This window comes from Pteropus vampyrus, unplaced genomic scaffold (genome assembly GCF_000151845.1).
Source record: "Pteropus vampyrus isolate Shadow unplaced genomic scaffold, Pvam_2.0 Scaffold18, whole genome shotgun sequence".
Taxonomy (NCBI): Eukaryota; Metazoa; Chordata; class Mammalia; order Chiroptera; family Pteropodidae; genus Pteropus; species Pteropus vampyrus.
This window is the reverse complement of record NW_011888799.1, coordinates 6,261,133-6,286,029: the sequence shown is the minus strand read 5'-3', so window position 1 is coordinate 6,286,029 and position 24,897 is coordinate 6,261,133. Positions and strand designations below refer to the sequence as shown.

The 24,897-nt window shown below is 45.6% G+C and overlaps 2 protein-coding genes across 3 annotated transcripts; one reads left to right on the top strand and one right to left on the bottom strand.

Annotated features, from left to right (window-relative positions):
* Positions 1–11,568: 11,568 nt before the first annotated feature.
* On the top strand, positions 11,569–14,224 carry CRIP3 (cysteine rich protein 3). Its single transcript, XM_011354676.1, has 8 exons — positions 11,569–11,611; positions 11,888–11,982; positions 12,365–12,422; positions 12,515–12,646; positions 13,419–13,490; positions 13,615–13,709; positions 13,810–13,867; positions 14,041–14,224. Exons 1-8 carry the CDS (start codon positions 11,569–11,571, stop codon positions 14,100–14,102), a joined length of 615 nt encoding a protein of 204 aa, XP_011352978.1. The 3' UTR covers positions 14,103–14,224.
* Positions 14,225–15,083: 859 nt separating this feature from the next.
* On the bottom strand, positions 15,084–20,658 carry SLC22A7 (solute carrier family 22 member 7). Of its 2 annotated transcripts, none has more exons than XM_011354675.1 (10): positions 20,256–20,658; positions 19,520–19,647; positions 19,228–19,382; positions 18,935–19,103; positions 17,967–18,090; positions 17,546–17,655; positions 16,805–17,019; positions 16,546–16,654; positions 15,607–15,813; positions 15,084–15,206 (listed from the first exon to the last, which is right to left on the bottom strand). In XM_011354675.1, the coding sequence occupies exons 1-10, from the start codon at positions 20,646–20,648 to the stop codon at positions 15,152–15,154; spliced, it is 1,665 nt and encodes a 554-aa protein (XP_011352977.1). In that variant the 5' UTR covers positions 20,649–20,658; the 3' UTR covers positions 15,084–15,151. The 2 variants fall into 2 exon arrangements, with proteins under 2 accessions (XP_011352977.1, XP_023383298.1); XM_023527530.1 differs by having other exon boundaries at positions 15,152–15,206; positions 19,520–19,623; positions 20,256–20,648.
* Between the last annotated feature and the right edge of the window lie 4,239 nt (positions 20,659–24,897).

Below are 24,897 nucleotides of genomic sequence, written 5' to 3'. Positions count from 1 at the left end.
CCAGTTTTCCCTCTAATGTTGATTTTTAGTTTCATTCCATTATGGTTGGAGAAGATACTTTGTATGATTTCCATCTTTTTAAATGTAATGAGACTTGTTTTGTGGCCTAACATATGACCTAGCCTAGAGAATATTTTATGTGCGATTGAGAAGAACGTGTATTCTGCTAATCTTCAGATGCAGAAGGCTGTATATGCTTGTTAGGTCAAGATAGTTTAGTGTTGTTCAAGTCCTCTGTTTCCTTATTGAACTTCTGTCTAGATGTTTTATTCATTATTGAAATGTAGTGTTGGAATCTCTATTATTGTAGAACTGCCTGTTTCTCCCTTCAGTTTTGTCAGTGTTTGCTTCATATATTTTGCGTTTCTGTTTGTATGTATATGTTTACAGTCACTATATCTTCTTAGTGAGTTGACGCTTTTATCAATATATAATGACCTTCTTTGTCCTTGTAACATTGTTTATTTAAAGTCTATTTTGTCTGTTGTTAGCATAAGTACCTCAACTCTCTTTTGGTTACTCTTTGTGTGGAATATCTTTTCTCATCTTTTCGCTTTCAACTTATGTGTGTCTTTGGATCTAAAATGAGTCTCTTATAGCATAAGTTCGATCACATATATATATATTTTTTTTTTTTACTAGAAATATCTTGTTCTTTTAAATTAGCTTTCAATGGTACAATAAAATAAATTTAAGTGGCACTTTTTTAAAAATCCATTATGCCAGTTTCTGTCATTTAATTTCAGAGTTTAATATATTTACGTTTAAAGTGATTACTGATAAAAAAAGACTTCTGGCATTTTGCTGTTTGTTTTCTTCTCATATTTTATGTCATATCTTTTTTGTTCCTTAGTTCTTCCTATACTGTCTTCTTTTGTTTGATTTTTTTTCCTAGTGTACCATTTTGATTCTCTCATTCCCTTTTCTGTATATATTTTAGTTATTTCCTCAATGGTTACCATGGGGATTACAATTAACATCCTAAATTTATAACAATCTCGTAATACCAACTTAGCTTCAATAATGTATAAAAAAATCTGCTCCTGTCTCCATCTCCATCTCCTTCCTTCTGTTGTTTTTGTTACAAATTACATCTTTGTGTGTCGATTAATATAGAATTATAATTATTGTTTTATGCATTTATCTTTTATATCATATAATCAAATGATATATGATATCATTTATCATATCAGGAATCAAAAAGAGGAGTTACAAATCAAATACATAATAATACTGGCTTTTATATTTACCTGTGTGGTTACCTTTACTGGATTTCTTTATTTCTTTGTTTGGCTTTGAGTTATTGTCTAATGTCTTTTTATTTCAGCCTAAAGCACTTCTTTTAGCATTTTTTTTGTAGAATAGGTCTATCAATAATGAACTCCCTTAGCTTTTTTTTCTCTGAGAATTTCTTAATTTCTCCTTTCTTTTGAAAGATTTTGTTGGATATGGAATTCTTGGTTGAAATTTGTTTCTTTTAGCACTTTAAATATGCCACTTGACTGCCTTTTGGCTTCCATGACTTTTGATAAGAAATGAGCTGTTAATCTTTTTGAAGATCCCTACAAGAGAAGCAACATAATTAGTTGCTTCTCTTGTGCTGCTTTCAAGATTCTCTCTTTGTCATTGACAGTTTAATTATAATGTCTTGGTGTGGATCTCTTTGAATTTGGCCTGCTTGGAGTTTATTGTAATTCTTGAATGTGTAGATTCATGTCTTTCATCAAATTTGGGTAGTTTTCAGCAATTTTTCCAAATATTCTTTCTCTCTCTTCTTTTTGGGACTCCCATAATGCATATGTTGGTCTACTTAATGGTGTCTTATGGTTCTCTTAGCTCTGTTTATTTTTCTTCATTGTTTTTTCTTTCTGCTACTCAGACAATAATTTCAATAGACCTATCTACAAGTTCACTCATTTTTTTCTTCTTCTAGCTTAAATCTGTTGTTGAACCCCTGCAGTAAGTTTTTCATATCAGCTACTGTACTTTTTAGCTCTAGAATTTTTATTTGGTTCTTTTTACAACTCATATCTCTTTGTTGATATTCTTTTTTTTTTTTTTTTGGCATACAATAATATATTAGTTTAAGTTGTACAGCATAGTGATTAGAGATCTGCACAACTACCAGGTGATCACACAATAAATCTAGTACCCCTTACCCTCTTACATATTTATTTCAATACTATTGACCACATCCTTTATGCTATACTTTATATCTCCATGACTATTTTGTAACTATCCACTTGTACTTCTTAATCTCTTTGCCCTTTTTCACCATCCCCTCCCCCACTCCCCTCTTACTTATCTGGTAGCCCCCAAAATATTCTCTGTATCTATGAGTTTGTTTCCATTTTTGTTGTTGTTATTTATTTTGTTTTTTAGAGTCTACACGTACATGAAATCATGTGGCATTAGTCTTTCTCTATCTGACTTACTCCATTCAACACAATACTTTCTAGGTTCATCATGCAATATCTTTTTCCATCCCTTACTTTTAGTCTGTGTGTGTCTTTTAATCTGAAGTGAGTCTCATGTAGGCAGCATATGTAAAGATCTTGTTTTCTTATCCATTCAGCCACCCTATCTTTTGACTGGAGCATTTCATTCTTTTTCATTTGAGTTACTTGATAGATATGTAGTTATTGCCATTCTTTATTCATGTTTTTGATACATGTTTTTTTCTTTTTAAAGCAGTCCCTACAACATTTCCTGTAATACTGGCTTGGTGGTGATGAACTCCTTTAGCTTTCATTATCTGGGAAGATCTTTATCTGTCTTTTGACTCTAAATGATAGCTTTGCTGGATAAAATATTCTTGGTTATAGATCCTGAGTTTTCATCACTTTGAATAATTTGTGCCAAGCCCTTCTGTCCTGCAAAGTTTCTTTTGAGAAATCAGCTGCCAGTCCTATGGGTGCTCCCTTGTAGGTAACTAACTGCTTTTCTCTTGCTGCTTTTAACATTCTCTCTTTGTATTTAACCTTTGGCATTTTAATTGTGATGTCTCTTGATGTGGGCCTCTTTGGGTTGATCTTTTTTGGGACTCCCTGAGCTTCCTGGGGTTGTATGTCTATTTCCCTCACCAAGTTAGGGAAGTTTTAAATCATTAGTTCTTCAAATGGGTTTTCAACTTCTCTCTTATTCTTCTGGTACCCATATTATGTGAATGTTGTTATATTTGATGTTGTACCATAGGCTCCTGAAATTATCTTCATTATTATTTTTTTTTTCTTGTTGTTGTTCTCATTGGGTGCCCTCCGCTACCCCATTCTCTATATTGGTGATCTCAGATATTGTATTCTTCATTTCCGACTGGCTTCCTTTTATAATTTCCATCTCCATTTTTATGTTTTTTATCTCTTTGTTAAAATTCTCACTGAGTTCATCTATTCTTCCCCTAAGTTCATTGAGCATCCTTATAACCAGCGTTTTGAATTCTGCATATGGTAGATTGCTTGACCCTATTTTTCTTGGAGCTCTGTTCTGTTCTTTTATAGGGCATAATTTGTGTCTTGGTAACTGAGAAACTGAGGCAGAGTTAGATCCAGGAGATCAGAGATGTCAAAAGGATTCTCTTCCCCATTCCCTCAGCTCTGCTTGGCTTCATTTTCTCTCCACTCAGAGGCAAGCTAACTCCTGCAGTCTCAAGTTACCATGGTCCTTGTAGGCTTTACTCTAGAAAATTAGAGTGTATCTTTCCTTATAACACCAAAAAGTCTCAGGGAGGATGTTGATTAGTGTGACTTGGGCCACATTTCTATCCCTGAACAATTACTGTGGCTAGATAGATGAAGTACTCAGACCAGGATCTGGTCATCAGCTCATCATGGGAAGGCAGAGTCCAGCCTACTGAACAATCTAGACTAAGTTGAATTAACATGGAATGGGGGAAAGATGAGGTTCTCCAAAAGAAATAAAATGTGCCCTATAGAGCTGCAGAGATTCAGTGCCTTCTTTGTAGCCTTTTCTTTGTGATTGCTTATCAAGAGACAGGTGCTCAAGTTCTTGTCTTCTGTAAAATACTGATAATTGCTGCCTTTATTTGGTGGTGGTCAGGGGATAGTAAGAGATTAGAAATAAAGATCTTATAGCTCTGCCTGTTCCAAAAGCTTGGGAGAAGAAGAGAAAAACTGCAATCATTTTGGAGTTGGCAAGAGGCTGGAAACTGACGCCTGCTTCTGTGAACTTGAGCTTCATAGAGGAACTGAAAGTCTCCTCTATAGAAGGGTAAGTATTTGCATTTGCCTTAATTCATAAGATTAAACTGTTTTAGTTTCGTTAACATAGTCTTATGATCTGGAAGGACTATTCTTGTATATTTTTTAAAAAATTACCCCTCAGATCCAAGTAAGAAGATGAGAAAGTTGCTGGTAGTTTACACTGAGGAGCATTGTCACCATTTATAAGTAAGCTAACCACCAGGTCTCACTCCTCTTTTTCTTCTCAGTTTCCAGCATATGGACACATTTTGTTTTATGCTGCAAATTATTTAGAGGCAGTAATTTCTATATACTTTCAGATGAACTATTATATTTCCAAGTGATAATTTAGAAGGTAAATACATCTTTGCATGGAAAACCATCTTTTAAAGCTGTTGTAAATTTCTTCATGAGCATAAGTTGAAGGCAGCTATGGTGAAGGGTCAGGGGATCCTTTCCTACAGTCTTGATCCTGAGTCTCGCTGATGCCACTGAGTCACAAAATGTAGCCCATTCAGTAGCCCCAACCAGAAGTAGCTATATAGAGAGTGCTCTCAGCAGGTTCATGTGATGGCAAATTTATGCAGGAAAATAAGGGGAAAAATCAAACAGACTCTTGCAAGAGTCATAAGTAATGTGTGATTATACAGCAGCAATTCTCTACAGATGGGAAGATTAGTGTGTTTAATAAAGCATTTCCGTCTGTTTTTGTTTTGTGTGTATGTTTCTTTTTTTATATTTTGTTTTTTAAAGTAATATAAACTACAGAAAGTAAACTTTCTAGTTGAAAGGGATATTCAGAATGAGAAAGCACAAGGATTATGAGTAATAAAGATAAAGAAACATGATAAAGAGATAAGGCTGGTTTTTCATTAACATACCAGAACTGAGTGAAACCTTTCAAAAGAAATATGTAGGAACAAAGTTTTTGATAATGTCTTAAAAGTCACAAGCATATGTCATGTACTTGAACAAGTCTACAATGATATAAAATGAGTAGAGTTTATAGTTGTCATCAAAACTCGCTGCAACACTCATCTGACACATAATAAGCAGCCATATTTGTTACATGCTTTACAGTTTACATAACACTTTCCCATATTCTCTCATTTGCCATATATTTAATGATAGACATAATTGTGCTGCATGCTAATTAAGCTTAATTAGTAAGTTCTTTGAATTACTGTAATTAGTGGGGCTGGTTTCCTGCCAAACAAATTTTAAGTTCTCTTTTCACTTTATTAGTTACCTAGTATTTATCATCAGGATTGATTTAAATCATACGCCATTTTGCATCATACATGCAAATTCTCATGTATATTAAGAAACAAACCCCTGAGTCCTACTCCTAGGCAACTGAGTTTCCCTTGTTCCAGGGCTTTTGTTGTAATAAAACTCTACCAGCCTCTACCAGCCCCTTCCTAATCTCACATCTATTAAACTAGCCCTCATCTACTCACACTTGAGGGAGACTTATATAATATTTAACATTCATTAACCAACAAGTATTTATTGAGCACTGTATACTGGAGATTGAAAAAGGCACTGGAAGCCTACACAGTGGTTGGCAAAGCAGTCCTGATCTCTGTCCTCATGGAGCATACAGACTAATGGAGTTGATAGAGTTTAGGTTGAGGTGGGGGAGGCGGGCAGGAAGTTCGCAATCCTATTTTATTCTCCCACTAAGCTACAAACCTAGCCTTAATCATGGGTCTTCATTTGCCTTTTTTTGGTGGTGGTCTAGGGGTAGTAAAAGTTTATAAGTAAAGATCTTAAGATCTCGTTTCAGCACTCAGGCAGGAAAAACCAACTGTCATAGATTGTACCCCCTCTACCCTCTAGCACAGGTTGCTAAAGGAGAGAGTGCCTGGGGCCAATAGCCTCTTATTGAGTAGGTGAGGGAAAGCTGAGGTTAGGCAGGAATTAGTGAGGTGAAGATATTAGGGAAGCAAGTTCTCAGAAAAGAGATAGCATTTACAAAAGCCCTGAGGCAGGAAAGAGCTTGGCACTCCTATAGTGTGATTGGAGGGGGTGATACAACAGGAGAAATGGCTAGAAGACTAGAAAGGTGGAGAGTCCTGGAGCCAAGTTAAGAACTTTATCTTGAGGGCACTAAGAAGCTATGGAAAAGATTTAATGACATTTCTCTGCTTGCATCTCAACCCATTATTTACCTGGATAGGTCCTCTTCAGGTACAGACGTGCTGGCAGACAAGTGTAGTATCCTTTCAGACTGAAGCACATAGGAAACAGAGTGGAAAGAGTATGAGCTCTAGAATCAGAGTGCTTGGGCCTATACGATGTTGAACAAATCTCTTAACCTCTCCAAGCCACTTTCTTTTTCTATACAATTGGTAATATAACATTTAAACCCCTCATCAGGTTGTTGCAGCATCAGAAATAACAAGTAGAGTGCCTATGACTGGCACTCCGTAGGTGGTAGCTGTCACTATTTTAGCAATACTTTCTTGCTAGTACAGGTTTCAAACTCTTCTTTGAGAGCAGAATCACAGAATAATACACTGTCAAATTGTGATGAAACTTTAAAGGTCTGGCTGTCGCTATATGATGCTTGCATCCCTTCTGCAACACCGACGATAAGTTGGTTTGTTGTCCAATGTTACTTATAACATCCAGAGACAGGAAGCTCAGTGCTGTCTGAAGCAGCCACTCCATGCTTGGGCTCTTTACAAAGTTCTTTTCTTGGACCGAATCCAAATCTGCTTTTCTGTATCTATCAACTGAGACTCCTCTAGCCAGAAGTCTCAGTAGTGCCCCTAATGCTTCTTCCATGTAATCGCCCTCCAGGTGTTTGAAGTATTTATATCCACCACCACTCACCTAGAGTTGAAAAGCTTTTTTTCTTAACAACAGCAATAAAGGGGTCAATTCATCAAGGAAACACAACAATCCTAAAACATGCAAGTACCTAACAATGGAACTTAAAAACATGAAGTAAAAAGCATTAGTGGGAGATTTTAATAGCAATAACAATAATAACTATCATTTACTGAGTGCCCACTCTATACTTGCTGCTATAGATGCACAGAGAAGTCAATCAATTGTGTCAATTGAAGGAAGTCAGGCAAGTAAATAAGTGTAACATAACATTACAGATACTGTGACAAAGTTCTGTGCAGGAAAAAGCGGGGATGGAGAGGACACCAAGAGAACAGTCGTCTTAATGAAAGAGGCCGGCCTCTTATAAGCAGTGACACAAACTACACCCTGACAGTTGAGTAGGTAATATAGTATTCCCCGTCCCCCTTATCCTAGTTTCTCATTCCACGATTTCGGTTACCTGCAGTCAACCATGCCAGTCTGAAATACTAAATAGAAAATTCCAGAAATCAGTTTTAAATTGTGTACTGATCTGAATAGTGTAATGAAATCTCACATAGTCTTTTGCAAGCAAGGATGGCGACTACCAAAGTAACACCCTTGACCGCATTTGTGCCTTTACACAATGCCAGATTTATTGAGTGGAACTTTCACAGATAAATCAATCAGGTACCCATGCAAGTTAACACAACACACAGAGAGGGGAAGTACAGAGTCTTATGCAGCAGAGCAAAGGGATGAAAGTTCTTAGCATCTCCAAAGCGAACTGTGTTGACTGATGGTGTGGAGAACTGTGCATCATTCCCAAGCCAGTGGCTACAACAATACAGAAGGTCAGAGTTTTTGGCTTTTAGCACACCCATCTAATATGCTTTCGGGTTAGACTTGAGCATGGTCTGACTAAGGTGTTCAGTTTATATGGACCTTACAAGGTGTGAGATCTTTATGCTAATCAGCTCCTGCAGATGGGAACTTGTCCAGGACAGTCTTGGCTGATGTTTCTGTAGTTTTGGGCAGTCTAGTTACACCCTAAGGGCATTTCTATTATGTGCAGGTTGATATTACTGTCATGGCTTTCATGGAATCCATTTTGTAAAGTCAAAAATGTCCTCATTTCTTTATGTTCTATACACAGTCCCACTCCGTCCCGCCTGGGATGTAAATCATCCCTTTAACCAGCATATCCACGCTGTATATGCCACCTGCCTGTTGGTCACTTAGTAGCCATCTTGGTTATCAGAGCAACTGTTGCTCTATCACAGTGCTTGTATTCAAGTAATCCTTATTTTATAATTGTTCTATTTGATTATTAGTTATTGTTAATCTTTTGCTGTGTCTAATTTATAATTTAAAATTTATCATAGATAATGTCTGTATGAGAAAAAGGATAGTATATAAAGGGTTCAGTACTATCCGTGGTTTCAGGCATCCACTAGGGATCTTGGAATGTGTATCCCCTGTGATAAGGAGGGACTACTGTACCTACAAGTGGATTTATCCATTTGTGGTATTTGTTATCATTTTAAAGCCTTTAGTCACACAAAGTATTCAAAAGAGCCACTGTCAGTAGCTGCAAATGCATTCCTACAAGAAATGTTAATTTTTCATTAGTATTCTTTACAAAGCCTCTTTGTGAGTCAGAATAATAGAAACCAAGCAATTATAACAATATTAGAGTAGAATACTGTGATTTGCTGTACCTGCAAATGAATGACAAATACTGGAAAGGAAGGACCTCAACTCATCTTTCCTAAGCACTGAAATCGAAGAGATGAGGCATACCATGTTTGTCATAGCCATACAATACAGGAAAGTCACAGAAGATGGGGAGCAGTAAAGCATTTGCCCACCAACTCATTGCAAGTTGTGTAAAAGCAGCATAGTACTCACACTCCAATGCCTGTTTCTTCTAGTGAGGCCCTGTGCTGGATATTGGGGTAAAGATGACCTGTCTAGGAGGCTGAGGCATGCACGTAATGTGATCCAACACAGAAAGAGAGAGTCTTGGAAAAGGATTATCTGAAATTCCCTGGAAGTGCTGAGGATAGATCTTTGGGCAGATGAAATTAGCCTTTCTTAAAGGAGGCAGTATATCTAAAAATAAATACAATGATGAAGTCCTCCTAACCTCTTGAAGTGGGACCTTCTCTATGAAAGTCAGAGCAAAGGCAGTGAACCTCCAGTAGCTTTCTTCAATATTTTTCAAGTTTCTTAAAGAAGCAGCACTTCAAGGAACAGTTATAAAACTAAAGATTTTGAAACATTCCTAAAACAAGAAACAAATTACGAGAAAATGTAGAGAAGTTTCTTTCACAGTGTGCAAGCCTTCTACCTTTGGAAATCAATAAGAAGACTAAAACAAGTGTTATAAGCAAAAAGTACTGATGAAGACAAATGAGGAAACAGGAGTGTTGAGTGGAAGTTCGTAGACACCAGTCCCATCCCCATTGCCCAGTTGAGGGGACCGAAGTCCAGAGAGGGTGTTGGACTCCAGAGACACCAATAGGACTCCTTTCATCCATCAGGGCACAGCACCAAAGCCCAATGATGACTTCATCCCACCCTTCAGCCCTTTCTGAACTGAGTTCACAAAACGGAGGAGCTTACTCCAGAAAAATCTTCATTTCACCACAATACTTCATCAAGGGATTGATTGTCTGGTCTGCTGGGGCACTGGCACAAAGTAATCAGCTCTCTGTCCTTCCCCTCATTTGCTGGTCTGCCTTTTTTTTTTTTTTTTAAAGTAGTTTCCTTCAGATATTATCATTATCATTGAGACATTATATCAAGGCATTATTAAGACATTCACATATCATAAAATCCACCCTTTTAAGGTGCACAACTAATTGATTTTTAGTATATTCACAAGATTGTGCAATGATTGCCACTAATTCTAGATCATTTTCATCTCCCCATAAAGAGACCTCATACCCATCAGGAGATACTTCCAATTGCCCCTCCCCCAAACCCCTAACAACCACTAATCTACTCTCTGTCTTTATGAATTTCCCTATTCTAGACATTTCATGTAAATGGAATCATACAATATATGGTGTTATATGTCGGTTTCTTTCACATAACAATGTTTTCATGGTTCATCCATGTTATAGCATGTACCAGTACTTCATTTCTTTTAATGGCTGAATAATATTCTATTATGGTTATACCACATTTTGTTTATCAGTTGATGGACTTTGGATTGTTTCCACCTTTTAGCTATTGTAAATAAAGGTACTATGAACATTTGTGTACAAGTTTTTGTATGGACAAATGCTTTCATTTTTCTTGGGTATATACCTAGGAGTGCAATTGCCAGGTCATATGGTAACTCTGTGTTTAACCTTTTGAGGAATTGCCAGACTGTTTTTAAAGAGTTGCACTATTTTACATTCCCATCAACAGTGTATGAGGGATCCAGTTTTGCCATATTCTCACTAACACTTGTTATTACTCACTTTTTTATTATAGCTATTCTAGGAGGTATAAAATGGTATCTCAATGTGGTTCTGATTTTCATTTTCCTAATGAGTAATGTTGAACATCCTTTCCTGTGCTTGTTGGCCACTTGTATATCTTCTTTGGAAAAATGTCTTTTCAAATTTTTGCCCAGTTTTAAATATATATTTTGGGTTAGTAGACTCGTGTCAGATAGATGTTTGCAAATATTTTCTCCCATTTCGTGAGTTTAAAATTTTGAAGTGTCTTTTGAAGCACTGCTTAGCTACTTTTAACAAATATTAAAATAAATTAGGAATATGTAATTGGTGTCTGAATTATACTTTATAATTTAATGTGCATTATAATTTTACAAGCACTGTTTGCAGACCGCTTTGATGCTTTCAAACTAAGAGTCTTGAGTTCTTTATGATAGCTATTGCTTTTATAGCATTTATATGCCAGGTGCTGCCTAGGCCCTCTGCATGTATTAACGTATCTAATTCTCACAACAATCCTTTGACGTAGAGACTTACCATCATACCCATTGTACAGATTAAAAAAAAAAAAAAAGAAAAAGAAACAGGCAGAAGAAGGTTAAGTATAATTTGCCTGAAGTCAAAGAGTAAGTAGCAGAGATGGTCTCCAGATTCCATTACCCTTAACCACTTGCGAGACTGCCGAGGCAGAATTAAACCATTTCGAAGAATGTCTAACCCCTCGCTTTGGATTTGAAATGATAGTACTTTCATAGCATCCGCACTCTGGACCTTTTCCCTCTCCCTACCAAACCAGAAACTAGTGCCGCCCTTCCAGATATTTTCACTGAGCCCTCCCCTCCTAGTCTGGTTTCAGTACTCTCTCTTCTCTCAACCTTGGGAGGCTTTAGTTTTTGGAAGTAATTGTGAAGTCGCCTGCGTCCCCCAGGTGGAGCAGTGCTAAATTTCTCGCAGCCCAATGGGTGTTGAGAAGCAGTGGATTCAGCCCAATGATGCTCAAAGCGGAGCCATGGGTGGAGCCAGCGAAGGGGGCGGGAAAGGAGTCCTCGCGGCGGTGCCTACTGTGTGCAGCACCCACTTCCCGGAGCGGAGCCATGAGTTGGATCTGCCCGCGTTGCCAGCAACCCGTTTTCTTCGGTGAGGCCCGGGCTGAGGAGGGGGAGATGATAGGACTAGTGTGAGCTGTTGGGTTCCCTGAGGACGCAGGGAGCTGGCGACGGTATGGTCCCAGGCCCCCTTTCCACCTGTGGGGGGCATAACACTCGAGCGGGATGGAGCTAGCATTCTGGATGGAGACACTGCCCAACGTGTCCAGGAAGCAGGGCGAGTCTGATGTGGGTAGGGGGAGGGGAAGGAGGGAGCCTGCTGCTTGGCTTGGCTCCCCACAGCCCGGTTCCCCCTTGTTCCCCACAGCGGAGAAAGTGAGCTCCCTGGGCAAGAACTGGCACCGCTTCTGCCTGAAATGTGAGCACTGCCACAGTGTCCTGTCTCCAGGAGGGCATGCAGAGGTGAGACCTAGCCAGAGCACACAGTCCTGCATCTGTCACTGTTCCCCACGTACCAGCCTAATTTCAGCCCTGTAGGCCCACCAAAGGCAAACTCATGTCACTAGCCAAGATTTGGGAAGCCTGAGTTTTGCCAGTGGACCTCATGCCTTTTGAGAGGGAAGAGTGGGCAGCAAGCAGCACTGCTTCCCAACCTGCTCTTGCACTTTCTCCCTGACCACAGTGGCAATTCTGGTATGCTAGTCCACCCCTGACCCCTCGCAGCTCCACCAGTCCAGGCTGGTGGACAGACACATCTGGCAGCCTGTTTGTGGGGAAAGCCTGTGGGGTATGGGAGAGGCCCCCATTGGCCCCTAGCAATCCCCTTTCCTCTGCTTGTGCCTAGCACAATGGGAGGCCATATTGCCACAAACCATGCTATGGGGCTCTCTTCGGACCCAGGGGTAAGTACCAGCCTGGAAGGGGACAGGGACATCAGAACTTTCCCTGTGACTGGGAGGTGAAGACTCAAGCCTGACCTCCTTTCTCTCTGCAGGGGTGAACATTGGTGGTGTGGGCTCCTACCTCTACAATTCTCCCACTCGCACTCCTGCCAGCATCACTCCCCTCAGCCCCAGCAGCTTTAGCCCCCCCAGGCCCAGGACTGGTCTCCCCCAAGGCAAGAAAAGTAAGTGAGGCTGGGCCCCAGCTACCCGTCCTTCTGACCCTTCCCCAGGCTGGAACAGGGGAAGTCTCCCACACAGTTCTCTTCCTCACATCCCTACAACTTTGTTCATGTCAAAATCTTCCCTTATCCATGATCCCTTTTTCATGTTCCCTCATATCAGCTGCTGAGTTCAGAGGTAAATTGGGCAGATGGCATTACCACCCCCATTTTACAGGTGAGGAAACTGAGGTCTGGAGAGGGCAAGTGACCTTGTGCAGTCACAGTTAGAAGCAAAGCTGACATAGAACTCGGGCCTTTCCCAGGCCAAGGCCATGGAAGTAATGACTTATTAGTGAACGATCACTGGGATGAGGCTAGCCTCTCACATTCTTCCACTTGTCCCCTCTCCTTGTTCCTTCCTCCCATCCCCTGCAGTGGGCAATGACACCGTGCTCCCCAACACCTGACACCCCTGCCCTGGACAGCTCCTATATCAGCTCAGGTTTCCTGAGGATTGAGTTGCTGATAGGGTTGGGCTGGTGGGCACCTGAGCCCCTGGAAGGATGAGAAGGAAGCAGGTGGTCCCTCCTACAGATAGGGGTGGGGCAGGAGGTGGGGTCAGAGGGGACTCAGCTCTGCCCTAGGGAGGCATACTCATGGCTACTTGGGTGGGAGGTTCTGGGATGAGCATGGCTTTTAGAAGAGGACAGTGCCATATGCAGGCTGGTGCTGGAAGGCCTTCCTTAGGCCTGGCTCCCACCTCAGCCCTAGCCAGGGCCTCTTTCCGTTAAAGGCCCTCCCCACATGAAGATGTTTACTGGGGAAACCTCGCTGTGCCCTGGCTGTGAGGAACCTGTCTATTTTGGTAAGTGACAAGGGAAAGCTTGGGGAGGGGCATGTAGGATGGGCATCAAAGGGCAGGAAGGTGGTGCAAGGCAGGTGGGTCTCCCTGCCCTGCCCCTAGGTCTACTACCTCTCTCCACCACTAGCTGAGAAGGTGATGTCTTTGGGCAGAAACTGGCACCGACCCTGTCTGAGGTGCCAGCGCTGCCGGAAGACCCTGACTGCCGGGAGTCACGCTGAGGTGAGCAGGGAAGGGAGGAGTGGTTATGTTGAGAGGAGAGAGACTGGAGATGGGGAAAAAAAAAGCCAAACTGAGAGGGCTCTATTTCTCTCTGTCCCAGCATGACGGCGTCCCCTACTGCCACATCCCCTGCTACGGCTACCTGTTTGGCCCCAAAGGTGGGCAGCCCCACCCCAGACACTGGGCCTAAAGTATGGCATGTGGGTCTGTGGGGATGTGTGGACAATTTCTCATGTAGTCAGACACCCCAGACCCCTCCCAATTCCCCCCCAGCCCTCAGCCCAATATCCCCCATTCCCAAGGCCCTTGGTGATTGGGCTTTCTCCCTCAGGTGTGAACATTGGTGATGTGGGCTGCTACATCTATGATCCCGTGGAGATAAAATCTAAATGAGATGCTCGCAGGAGAGGTCACCCTAATTCAAGCCCCCCACCATCCCCTCCATGGTCCAATGGGAGCTAGAGAATGGATGTGGGGGAAGATGAGATTCTGGCAGCCTGGGTCTTGGCTCCAGGGTAGACCAGAAAGTATAGGCTTTCTCTACCAACCCCTCCCTTTCCCATTCCTGTTTGATCAGGAGATTTGGGCCACCCCATTTTGAAGGGTAGCCTTCCCAATCCCTTTCCAATCCCTTGGCCTTCCCAATCCCTTTCTCCAGCAAATTCTGTAACTTCAAAGTACTCATAAAACTGTGTTTATTCTGGCTTCTCCAATAAAAAGCTGGCTCCTATGCCTTCAACTCATCTTTGGGCATGAGACCTAGACAGTGGGTTGGAGGGTGGGGAGTGTGGAGGCAGGAAACGCATTACCCTGTAAAGTGCCAGGGAGGTAGCAAGGCCAGGCAGAGGAACAAAGAGCTCTGTTCTCCTGGTCCTATGGCCCTGGCATTGGACAGTCCCGAGCACCACACACTGGACAACATGCCTACCAGCACTGTTGGTACCAGAAGTCATCATAGGACAGTCTCTTCTTTAGCATCATCTCTAGAAGAAGCACCTTATTCAGCATCTCATTGAACGTGACAACAGATAGATCCTGCGGTGAGGTCTGTTAAGAGCCTTCATTATCCATGTGAGAGATGAACAGACTGAGACCCAAAGAGGGAAAGCCACATGCCCAAGGTGACATAGCAAATCAGTGGCAAAGCTAGGATCAGAAGCCAGGGCCAGACTCAGTGGCTTCCCATCCAGGGCTCATCCCACAGCTCCATACTACTGCCCCAACCCGAGGCGCACCTTTATTTACAAAATCACCCCCCAGCCATGAGAGGGTGCCAGAATTCTCCAGCAGCCCTCTGCATTCTGGGAAGATGCCCTGTTGCTGGAGGCTAGATGAGTACAGAGAAGGGCATTAGTGGCGACCCCAGACCTGGGCGGGCTTGCCCTTCTGCTCTCTTAGCCCCCGATACAAAACTTCCGTGGAGAGCCTGCCCCTGATGTCACTCAGTCGTGGACCTGCTTCATGGGCATCTCTTCCTCCTGAAGGCTGGACGGGGCACTGGGGAGGAAGGAGTCATGAGTAGTGGTGGGGTTTAGCCCCCGAGCCTGCCACCCCAGCCTGCCCCAATCAAGGCTGGCCTAGGGCTTCCCCAACTCCTGGTAAACAAATGTATACTCCCACAACTGACTGCCACACATGCTTGTATACATCCCTGATGTGCAGGCATACCTGAGTGTGCACACATCTACCTCTTCCCAGACAATCTTGGGTACTTGTGTAAACACACACATGGACTCACATGTGCTTTTATACACACAGGTCACACATACATACCTCAGATCATGTACCCATGCACTCACACACATGCAACAGATACACACATGTAGACATGTCTTCCTCTCGGAATCCTGCCTAAGGTACAAAGTACCTGAGTATCCATACCCACATGTGCACACACCTCTTCCTCTCCACGTCCTGGATGGTCTCTGGAAGCTGCGCTTGCCTCGTCTCTGGTAGCAGGAGGGCGGTGCAGGCAGCCAGCAGGGAAATTCCCCCATAAGCAAGCTTGGGCAGTGGCAGCCATACTCCATCCAGCAAGGCTGCCAGTGGGGCCAAAGAGCCCCCCAGCCGGCCCACCAGTGCAGTCAGCCCCATCCCTGTCTGTCTGTTCAGAAAAAGGATAGGGGAGGGGGTTGGCGTTCACACCTATTTGGGGTTATGCCTCTCAGGCTTCCCCCCTGCACTGTCAGGCCATGGTACCCCCTTTCCTCCCCAGACAGCTAAGAAAGCCGGGGCTTACCACCCACCTCCAGACTGGGGGCCCCAAGCCAGCACACACCAGAGAGTGGGGCCCCCATTCTGACAGAGTACCAATCAGAGATCACTGAAGGAAAAGAAATGTCACCAGAAAGGCAATGGGAAAAAATAGTGTGGAAGGAAGAGGGTCAGCGGCACATACAGACCCTGCCATGTTGTTAGAGGAGGTGCAAGGCTTTCTAATCATACCCTGGCTTCCTACAAGTTTCCTCCCCACCTGCCAGTAGCTAGTTGAAAGGGCCCTAGGCCTTTTGTCCAGAGGCAACCTCCAAGAGCAACTCTGCCTGGACTGTGGAGAATGGGATGGGAGGGGCTGATGGGGCTTCTGGCCAACTGTTTTCTTTTAAAGGAGGATCACAGAAGTTGTCCGACTTCACTCAGGGTCATTTTATAAAGAAGATAAAATGCCCCCGCCTTCTTCCAGACTGAGGCAAACAGCCTGATTAGCTCTATGTTCCGGATGCAGTGCAAGGAATGGGTGAGAGGGACTGGGAAGCAGTGCGTGTATGTGGGGGTGTTGGTAAGAGATGTGACTAATAAACCCCCCAGGTGGGTTGCCTGGGACCCAGGCTCCCCTCACCTGAGCACGGTAGGGTACAATTCTGACGTAAACAGATAGGCAGTGGTGAAGGCAGCTTCAGAAAAACCTTTTCCTATTACTGCCAGGGCAGTGCTCCAGGACACCATCTCTGGGGAAAAAGAGGTTCAAGTGGTGAGGTTCCCAGAATAGAAGGTGGAGCCCACAGAGAGGGCCAGACTTAACTGGCCTTGAGTCGTGGCTTCGAGGGGGAAAGCAGGGTGGTTCTCAGCCAAGAGGCAGGGCGGGGGGCGGGACTCACCGGAGGACACCAGCAACCTGATGCCAAAGGTGAGGGCAGTGACCAGCAGCATTCCTGCTTGTGTGAGGCGGCGTCCAGCTTGGCGCACCAACAGGTAAGCCAGCAGCTTGGAGGGCAGCTCCACGGCCCCGAACAGCAGCTGCGTCTGGTACACGTTCAGCCCCAACCCCGACATGTCCAGAGACAGGCCATAATAGGAGAAGTTGACTGCAAACCTGAGAGGGGTGGCCATGCCACTCAGGGCTCTCCTTCCCACTGCCACTTTGTCCTCTCAGGGTGCCTTGGCCTTTTAAAGGAACAACCTCCCCCATCTTCAGAGCCAGCTGCCCATGACATTCCCTGTCTCCATTGTCCTTCCTGAGTGTGCAGCACGTGCCAGTGGCCAAAGCGCCTTTACCTAATCTTCACAGCAACCCTGTGAGGTAGGAACTAACAGCATTCGATTTTACAGAAGGGACATTGAGGCTCAGAGTATTAGATGTTCCGTCTAAGGTCTCACAATAAGGAAATGACAGAGCCTGAATTTGAAACCCCCACCCCCACCCCCTGTGTCTCTGCTCTATCTTCTGACTTTACAGAGCCTCATCCCCCCCACCTCCACCCCCACCCTAAACAGTTACAGTTCACTTGTCCCACATGTATCCTCTCGCACTGAGCACCATCCTGGAGTTAGCCCCTCCCTGCACCCGCCCATCCCTACCCCTCCAACCCTGACCAGGCCCAGGCCAGCCCTCTCCTCACCACACCACCATGCAGCACAGCGAGATGTGTCGGAGCCGTGGTGTCTGGAACAGGTTGAGGTATGAAGGTCTTTGGACCACCCGCTCCCCAGCAGTCACTTTGCTCAGGGCCTGGTAGGGGAAAAGGAGAGTTTGCAACACAGAGTTGACTGTGTGGCCTTAGCAAGGCACATTGCTCTCTCTGGGTCTCTCTGTTCCTCCCTTCTGCAGTAAGGGGGAGAGGAAGATGCACATGGGAGTTGAGTAGGAAAAGCAGAGTCAAGAGTATAGCCCCCCAGAACCAGGTAGGACATCCTGAGGGAACTCTCCACTTGGGCAGGGAAGTTTTCCTGCACGCACAGTGGACCCCAGGAAGGGAGTGCTTGACATGGGCCGCACATATACACATACTTGCATATACTCACACGCATATTCATCCTCACCTCCAGGCTCAGGCTGTCCTCACCCACAGGCTTCCCATTGATCCTGGCACAGCGGAGCAGGTACCTGCGGGCCTCCTCCACCTGGCCCTGGGTCAAAAGCCAGCGTGCAGACTCAGGCACCCACCTGGGGGACAGCAGGAGGCTCTTCAGTCTACACCCTAAGCCAAGTCTACCTCCTGGGTACACCACAAGCTGTCAGCCTCCAAACTCTCGCTCACAGAGTCCCCTCAGCCTGGGACATCTTCTTCCCAAGCCCCCCTCACCTGATTCATCTTTTAAGGCCCAATTTAAAAGCCACTTTTCCTAGGCCTAGGCCCTTCATAGCCTGGGAGTCTCTTCTCTACTCAACTGAATTGGTCTCACCCCCAAGACCCCAGGACCAGCCAACCACTTTCCCCACACATGACAGAAGGGTATAGGGTGAAGGAGAGACAGACATACAGACATACCCAGAGGGGTCATCCAAAGCCGTTTCATTTGGGGGAAGCAATGAAATGCCCACCCTACCTGACTTTCAACCCTCCTGCTTGGATTTCCTAACCCCAAACTGAGGCTGGTGCCCTGGAGGGGTGGGGATAAGGACAGTGCTGACACTGTCCTTATGTGTATGTATGCTGACACTGTCCTTATCCCCACCCCTCCAGGGCACCAGCCTCAGTTTGTGCTTGGCTCTGTCTCTCATGTCACTCATGTGTCCATCTCCATCTATCCCTCTAAACCTGCCTTTCTCAGTCCTGGTCTCTGTCACTCACCATCTCTCACTGGTTCTGTCTCTATCTCTCCATCTCTATCTCTTTATATTTTGTTTTCTACGTCTCATCTATTGGTTCTCTCTCTCTCTCTCTCCCTCCCTCCCTCTGTTTTTCTTTCTCTTTGTCTCAGTTTCTCTGTCTTCAAATCTCAGCTTCTGATTCATTCTGTTTCTGGTTTCCTGTATCTCCCACTCCCCAGCTGCCCACAGGCCTCACCAGAGGCTGAGGATGCCTGGGACACAAGGCAGGGTGACAGTTAGCAGAAGCCATCGCCAGTCCCGTATCAGGTATCCGACCAGTGCCAGCAGCATCAAGCCCCCAGTCCAGAAGGTGCTGCTCAGGACACCTGCCACGGTGCGGTGTCCCACGTCCAACCATTCTAGCTCTGGGGCCACAGCAGGGGCCGGAGACAGGAAGATAGTTAGCAAGAGACAGATGGGCTCAGTCTCACCCTTGACAACTGCCTCCCTCCAGCCCTCTAGGCCATGCCTGTCCTTTGCCTGCCTTACCCAGTGGCATCACAATGATGGTGAAGCCAGCCAGAGCTGTGCCGGTGAGGGTGCGCGTGATGACAAACATGATGTAGCTGACCGAGGTTGCAGATGCCAGTCCCATCACCAGGGCACTCACATAGGCCACCAGCAACAGACGGCGTCGCCCAAACCTGCACAGGAGTCATGCAGGGTCAGCTCCCTGAAAAAGGGAGGTCCCAAGACAGAGGTAGTCTCAAGCCTAGACCCCAGCTACTGGGAGAGGATTCCCCACCCCCACTTCCTTACTGGCCTTCCCATATCATCCCACCTGTCAGACAGGTATCCGAAGGCCATGGCCCCCACCATCACACCAGCGAAGAAGAAGGTGGAAGTGGCTTTGTTCAGGCCTTTCTGCTCACACACCAGGTCCCACTGCAGGGACAGGCAAGGAAAGGACTCCCATGGGCACAGGCCCCTCTCTAGCTGACACGAATCCCTCCTCTCCAGACCCTGGGGCCTTCTGAGGTCAACTTTGCCATCCTGGTACCTCCATGTCAGATAACAAACCCCCAACTGTTCACCCCAGCTTAGGGGGTAGGAGACTGCTCCTAGCCAATCCTGCGGCCTCAGCTTCTTCCCATGGAGGGCCTTGACCATGACAACAGGAGTCCTGTTCCTGTGCTGAGAGACTTTCCCCCAACCTGCACTCACCTCCAGATGAATTATGGAAATCCCAGATCTGGGGCCCAAAAGATAAAGGAAGAAGAGGCCTCTATTATATCTCCACCTCTTACCATAGAAACACTTTCTCAACCCTCAACCAACTCCTAGAGCTGTCTTAGTCTTTCTCTGCCTTAATTACCTTCCAATTACTAATAATAACAGCTCCTGTGTGTGGGCTCCTTACTACAAGTCAGTGCTTTAAATTCACAGACCCCATCTACAAATAGGTAAACTGAGATTCTAAGAGCTAAAGTAATGTGTCTACTGCCCACATAGTAATCACCCAAGGCAATAGCAAGCCCATCCCACTCACGTGTCCCCCAGCCTCCTGGCTCGGGTACCTCGGTTGCAATGGTGGAGGAGAACTCTGAGCGGTCGTACACCCAGCCCTGAGGGCAGGGCACTGTGGTGGGCTCACCCTGCAGCTCCCCAGGACTCTGCCCCTCTCCCCTCAACGTAGTATTGGGGAGGGCCTGGGGGTGAGTAAAGCGGAGGCAGGAACTGAGCATGCCATCAAGCTCCTTGGGAAGGTAGACCTCCAGCCATGTGTCCTGGCGGCTGAAGTTGGCAGGGGTGCCAGGCAAGGCACAGCGGTGAGCAGGCACAGCAGCCAGGAAGATGGGCAGGAGGAAGTGCATGGGCAGCATCATGCGGGGCAGGGCCAACAGGACCATATTCCGCAGTTGGAAGGGTCCAAAGCCACCCACCTGGTCTAGCAGCTCCTCGAATCCCATGCTTCCCACCCACTAACCGTCCCCAGCTCAGGCTCCCTCTGTAGTACCCAGAACAGCGCAGTCCACTCACTACTTGGAACCTTGGACTTTGGAGGCGTGAGCAGATAGACTAGACTGATGGGCGGAAAGCCTGCAGACAGAATCCAGCCCTCAGGGGCTGGCCCAGGACAAGGCCCTCCCTAGCCACTCAGGTCTCCTGTCTGGGTAGCCCAGTGCCTGTAGGTGAGGGGCTACCACTCATTTAGAGGTCACTGATCTCGTGACTCTGGGACTTACATGTTGGTGCTCAGGGTCAAGTGAGGTAGCCTCGGGCTACCTTGATGGGGTAGGTGGGTGTGTAGGAGATAAGCGCATTGCCCCTTGATCAGCAGAACTCCAAGAGTCTCTAAGAAAAGGAGTCCCTAGGGGCATGATACCAGTTTACCCCAGATGCCCTCTGTCCTGTGAAGCCAGGTAAGCCTTGCCTGTTTGCAACCACAGCCTGGCCAGCAGCCCAGGATTCAAGATCAGGTGAAGGGTTCTTTCTGTTGAGCCATAAGGCCTCTTTGTACCCTTAGGTCCCTACCTGGAGCTTATGCCCTGGCCTGAGACACACCGGGAACCACGATGGGCAGCCTGGCCAATCTGGGAATCCCAGACCCATCACCCTCCCACTTCTTCATTCAGGGGCTCTTCACATATGCACAGTCTCTCCTGCTTGCTCCCACCCCTACTCTCAGGAGCTTCCTAGATCACCCCTGATCTAGGAAGGGTGGGTAGGGAAGGAGAGAGTTTGCTAAGGTCCTGACATACGGCATAGGTATCCGCAATGCCTAAGATTCAGGATTTGTCTGACCTACCCAACTCAGTTCTCACTCATGGCCTCTGCAGCAAAAGCACAGTTGAAGCCAGTAATGTCAGGTTTATTCTGATCTGGTTCTCCAAACACTGGGTGGGCAAAGCTGGGCGTTTGTCAAATTGCGTTCTGAAGGCTCTAAATTTCTAAGTAAATAGGTTTCTAAGGGGCCCAAGCTTTTAAAAAAGCTTGAAAACCACAAATTTAATCTAGCCTCCACTTTGAACAGATAAAGAAATGGAGGTATGTGGCTTGCTGGGGTCACACAGTGACTCAAAAGCAGAACTGAAGGGGAGACCAGGACTCCTGACTCTAGCTCAGCCCTTTGACCCAAGCTGCTAAGCTGGAGATGTTCCAGTCTGCACTAGGCTGGGCTCCCTAATAAAGCTCTAGAAAAGGAGCTAAATCGGTGACATGGTGTGTGTTTGTGATGGTGCTAATAGACGTGGGAGTGAGGGCAGTGATTTGGAGGTGGTGACAGGTGGTGATAATAGTAAGAGATATTTGTTGAGCCTCTAGGGCAACCTAAGCATTCTGTAGGGTACAAAGATGCCTCAGACAAAATCCCTGCCCTCAGTTAGTGTACTGTCTAGCAGAAGGGTTAAAACAAATTACACAAACCTTCCTACCTCCAGTCTCACCCCTTTCAACCCACTCTCCACAGTGAACATTTTAAAACATAAATCTGACAGGATGAGGTCACTGTTTAAAACCCTTCACCAGCTCCGACTGCTAAAGGGTAAAAGTCCAGCTCCCTAGGTTGGCCCATATGACCCCCGCAAGATGGGCTTCTCTCATCCCTGCCCCTGGCCCCTCCCCTCCAGCTCTCCAAACACACCAGCCTGTTGATGCCTCACACTTTAGTGCAGTCCCTTGGGCTCACTGGCCTCCCACTAATTCAATTGGTGGATACCCAAGCCAACCTGGAGACCAGCTCAAGGGGGAAACAACTCCTGTCCCTCTTGCTCTCACCCACATGTAATCTCCATGCCATTGGTTCCTCCTTCATTTGATGCTATATAATCATATTAGTTATCTAAAAATATAAAATGTCATAATTCTTTGTGGCTCCTGACAGGTAAGTTTTGCAGCCATCTCATCTCCATGATCCTTCCAGTGGCTCCATCGGGGACTACTCAGCCAGAGAGAATAGCCAATGAGGCCAACTCTGGGTGTTGGCTGTGGTGCCTTTGTTTTCACAACAGGAATTTCCTGCCTTAACATGAGAAATAGCTGATAGTCATATAGTGGTCACCTCTCCCTCTTCGCACTGGCCTCTAGGAAACCCAGATCTAAATATGCAACCCCTTTCTACAGAGAGTAATTTAGCATTAATTGTACCCCTGGCTTCTTATTCCCTGCCTTCAATCCATATGGCAGCTCTCCTCTCTGATGTCATTAAGGAGTGGTATTGACAATAACCATGATGTGTAGAGGCAGACGATGGAGCTGGACAGGCAAGAGTCTAACCAGAGGGCAGATCAGCTCTGAATCACCAGTTAAGAACTCGTTTTGATTAATTTTAACTATCCTCCTCCAATCTGGAAATCTAAACCTGAGCTCAGAGGTCAGGGGAGGAGACTTTCGTTTATATCGGACGAGATGGGAAGGAGCCTTATGCACTGGAAAAAATAACAACTCCTTAGTTGAAATTATGACTAGAACTGTTGGACGATTTGGGGAAGAATAAGTTCCTAAGAGTTCCTAAGATAAATAATTTCCTGTTTGGGACTGCTTGCAGTAGAGACTTCCTACACTTTAGGGCTTCTTACTTTATCCCTCTTTGCATTGAGTGACCTCAGATGACCTCCTCATCTTAGATAGGGTTTACTGACCATTAACCATTGCTATAACTCATGTAATCATTTCCTACATTGGCAATGGTGGTAACAATGGAATCAGTTGTAGTGGTGAGTCTGATGATAGAATGGCATAATAATGATGGAGGTGGGAATACTGATGGTAGAAATGGTGAAGGAGGTGATTGGAGTAAGGATGAGGAGTATGAGGCTAGGGATAGTGGTAATAGTGATGTGGTTACGAGGGCAGTGGTGGTGATGGTGATGGTGATAGTAATAATGATGGTGGTGGTGGTAGTGGTGGTTATGCTGAAGATGTGTAAACTCCATGAGAGCAAGAATTTTGTTGATTATTCTGTTATCAGAGCCTAGTAGTGGTGATGGTGAATGTGGTGATGGAGCCTAGTTTGGGAGAAGGGTATTTGTGATTCGAATGATGCTGGTGCTGGTAATGGTAGGTAACAGAGTTAGAGGTGGGTAAGGGCAATAGAGGCGATGATTGTGATAACATTGATGATGGTGGTAATGGGTGATATTACACCGCTTTGGGTTTAATGGTACATGGGATGAGGAGGAATGCAGAAGATGCCACCTGGAGCTGATGAAAATGAGTTTGTATCATATTTTCCTCTGACCTATAGCCAAATTCCCACAACCATGCAGACTCTCCTCCTCCATCACCACACCATGGGCAATGACCAGTCTCTCTTGCATCTGCTGAAGACTTAGAAGGTCATTCTGACCATCCTTTAGTATTGGGTTAGTCTCAGCTCTTGTCCTGGCCTTGACTCCTGAGTAGTTGATGGGAAAATCTCAGCAGGCCCCAGCTTCTGATGACCAGAGACAGGACACCCTTCACACTCCCACCCTGGTCTCTTTTCTCCAGGGTGTCCCCAAGGGGCCTCTTCTCTCTACTAACAAAGGTTGCTCCAACGTCCCTGGTCTTGTGGCCCCTATCTAGCCCTCGACTAACCTTGCTCAATCATTTATTTCTCTGTGCCCCTGTCCTCAGAGCTCTCTTGGCCATAGAACAGAAAAGAGAAATATCTTTCTTGGGGAGTGCAGAAGAGGTCAGCCAGGGGCTGAGCAGGTCCTCACCTGTGGAGCCTCAGGGAATGAGTGTGCCTGACAGGTCTCCATCTCCTGGGGGAGGAGGAGGGCAGGGGTTCTCTGCAACCCTCCCATCCTCCTTGGCATAGCCTACCCTGCCTTAGACCTGGTCCTGCCCCGCTTCACCCCTCTCTCCACTCCTCAATTCACATCTGTGACCTCCTCACTGAACCACATGCAGTTCTCACATTGCCATACCTTGCCCATGCTGCTCCCTCTGAAGGAATGCCTTCTCCTTTGTATCTGGCCAACACTTGTTTGTCCTTCAAAATTCAGTCTGAGAGTCATATCCATCTGAAGGCCTTCCTTGAAGCTCCCTCTCTGGTCTGGGAGTGCCTGCCTAAGCCTCATGTATCAGCACAAATAGCACATGTAAATTGAAAGTTAATTTACAACCACCCCCTTTAGAGCTCACTGTGTGTTGTCTCAATTCTCAGAGAGTGCCCCATGTCTGACAGCCACTGGTAAGTATGAGACTCAGCAATAGTCTAAAGAATTAGTTGAA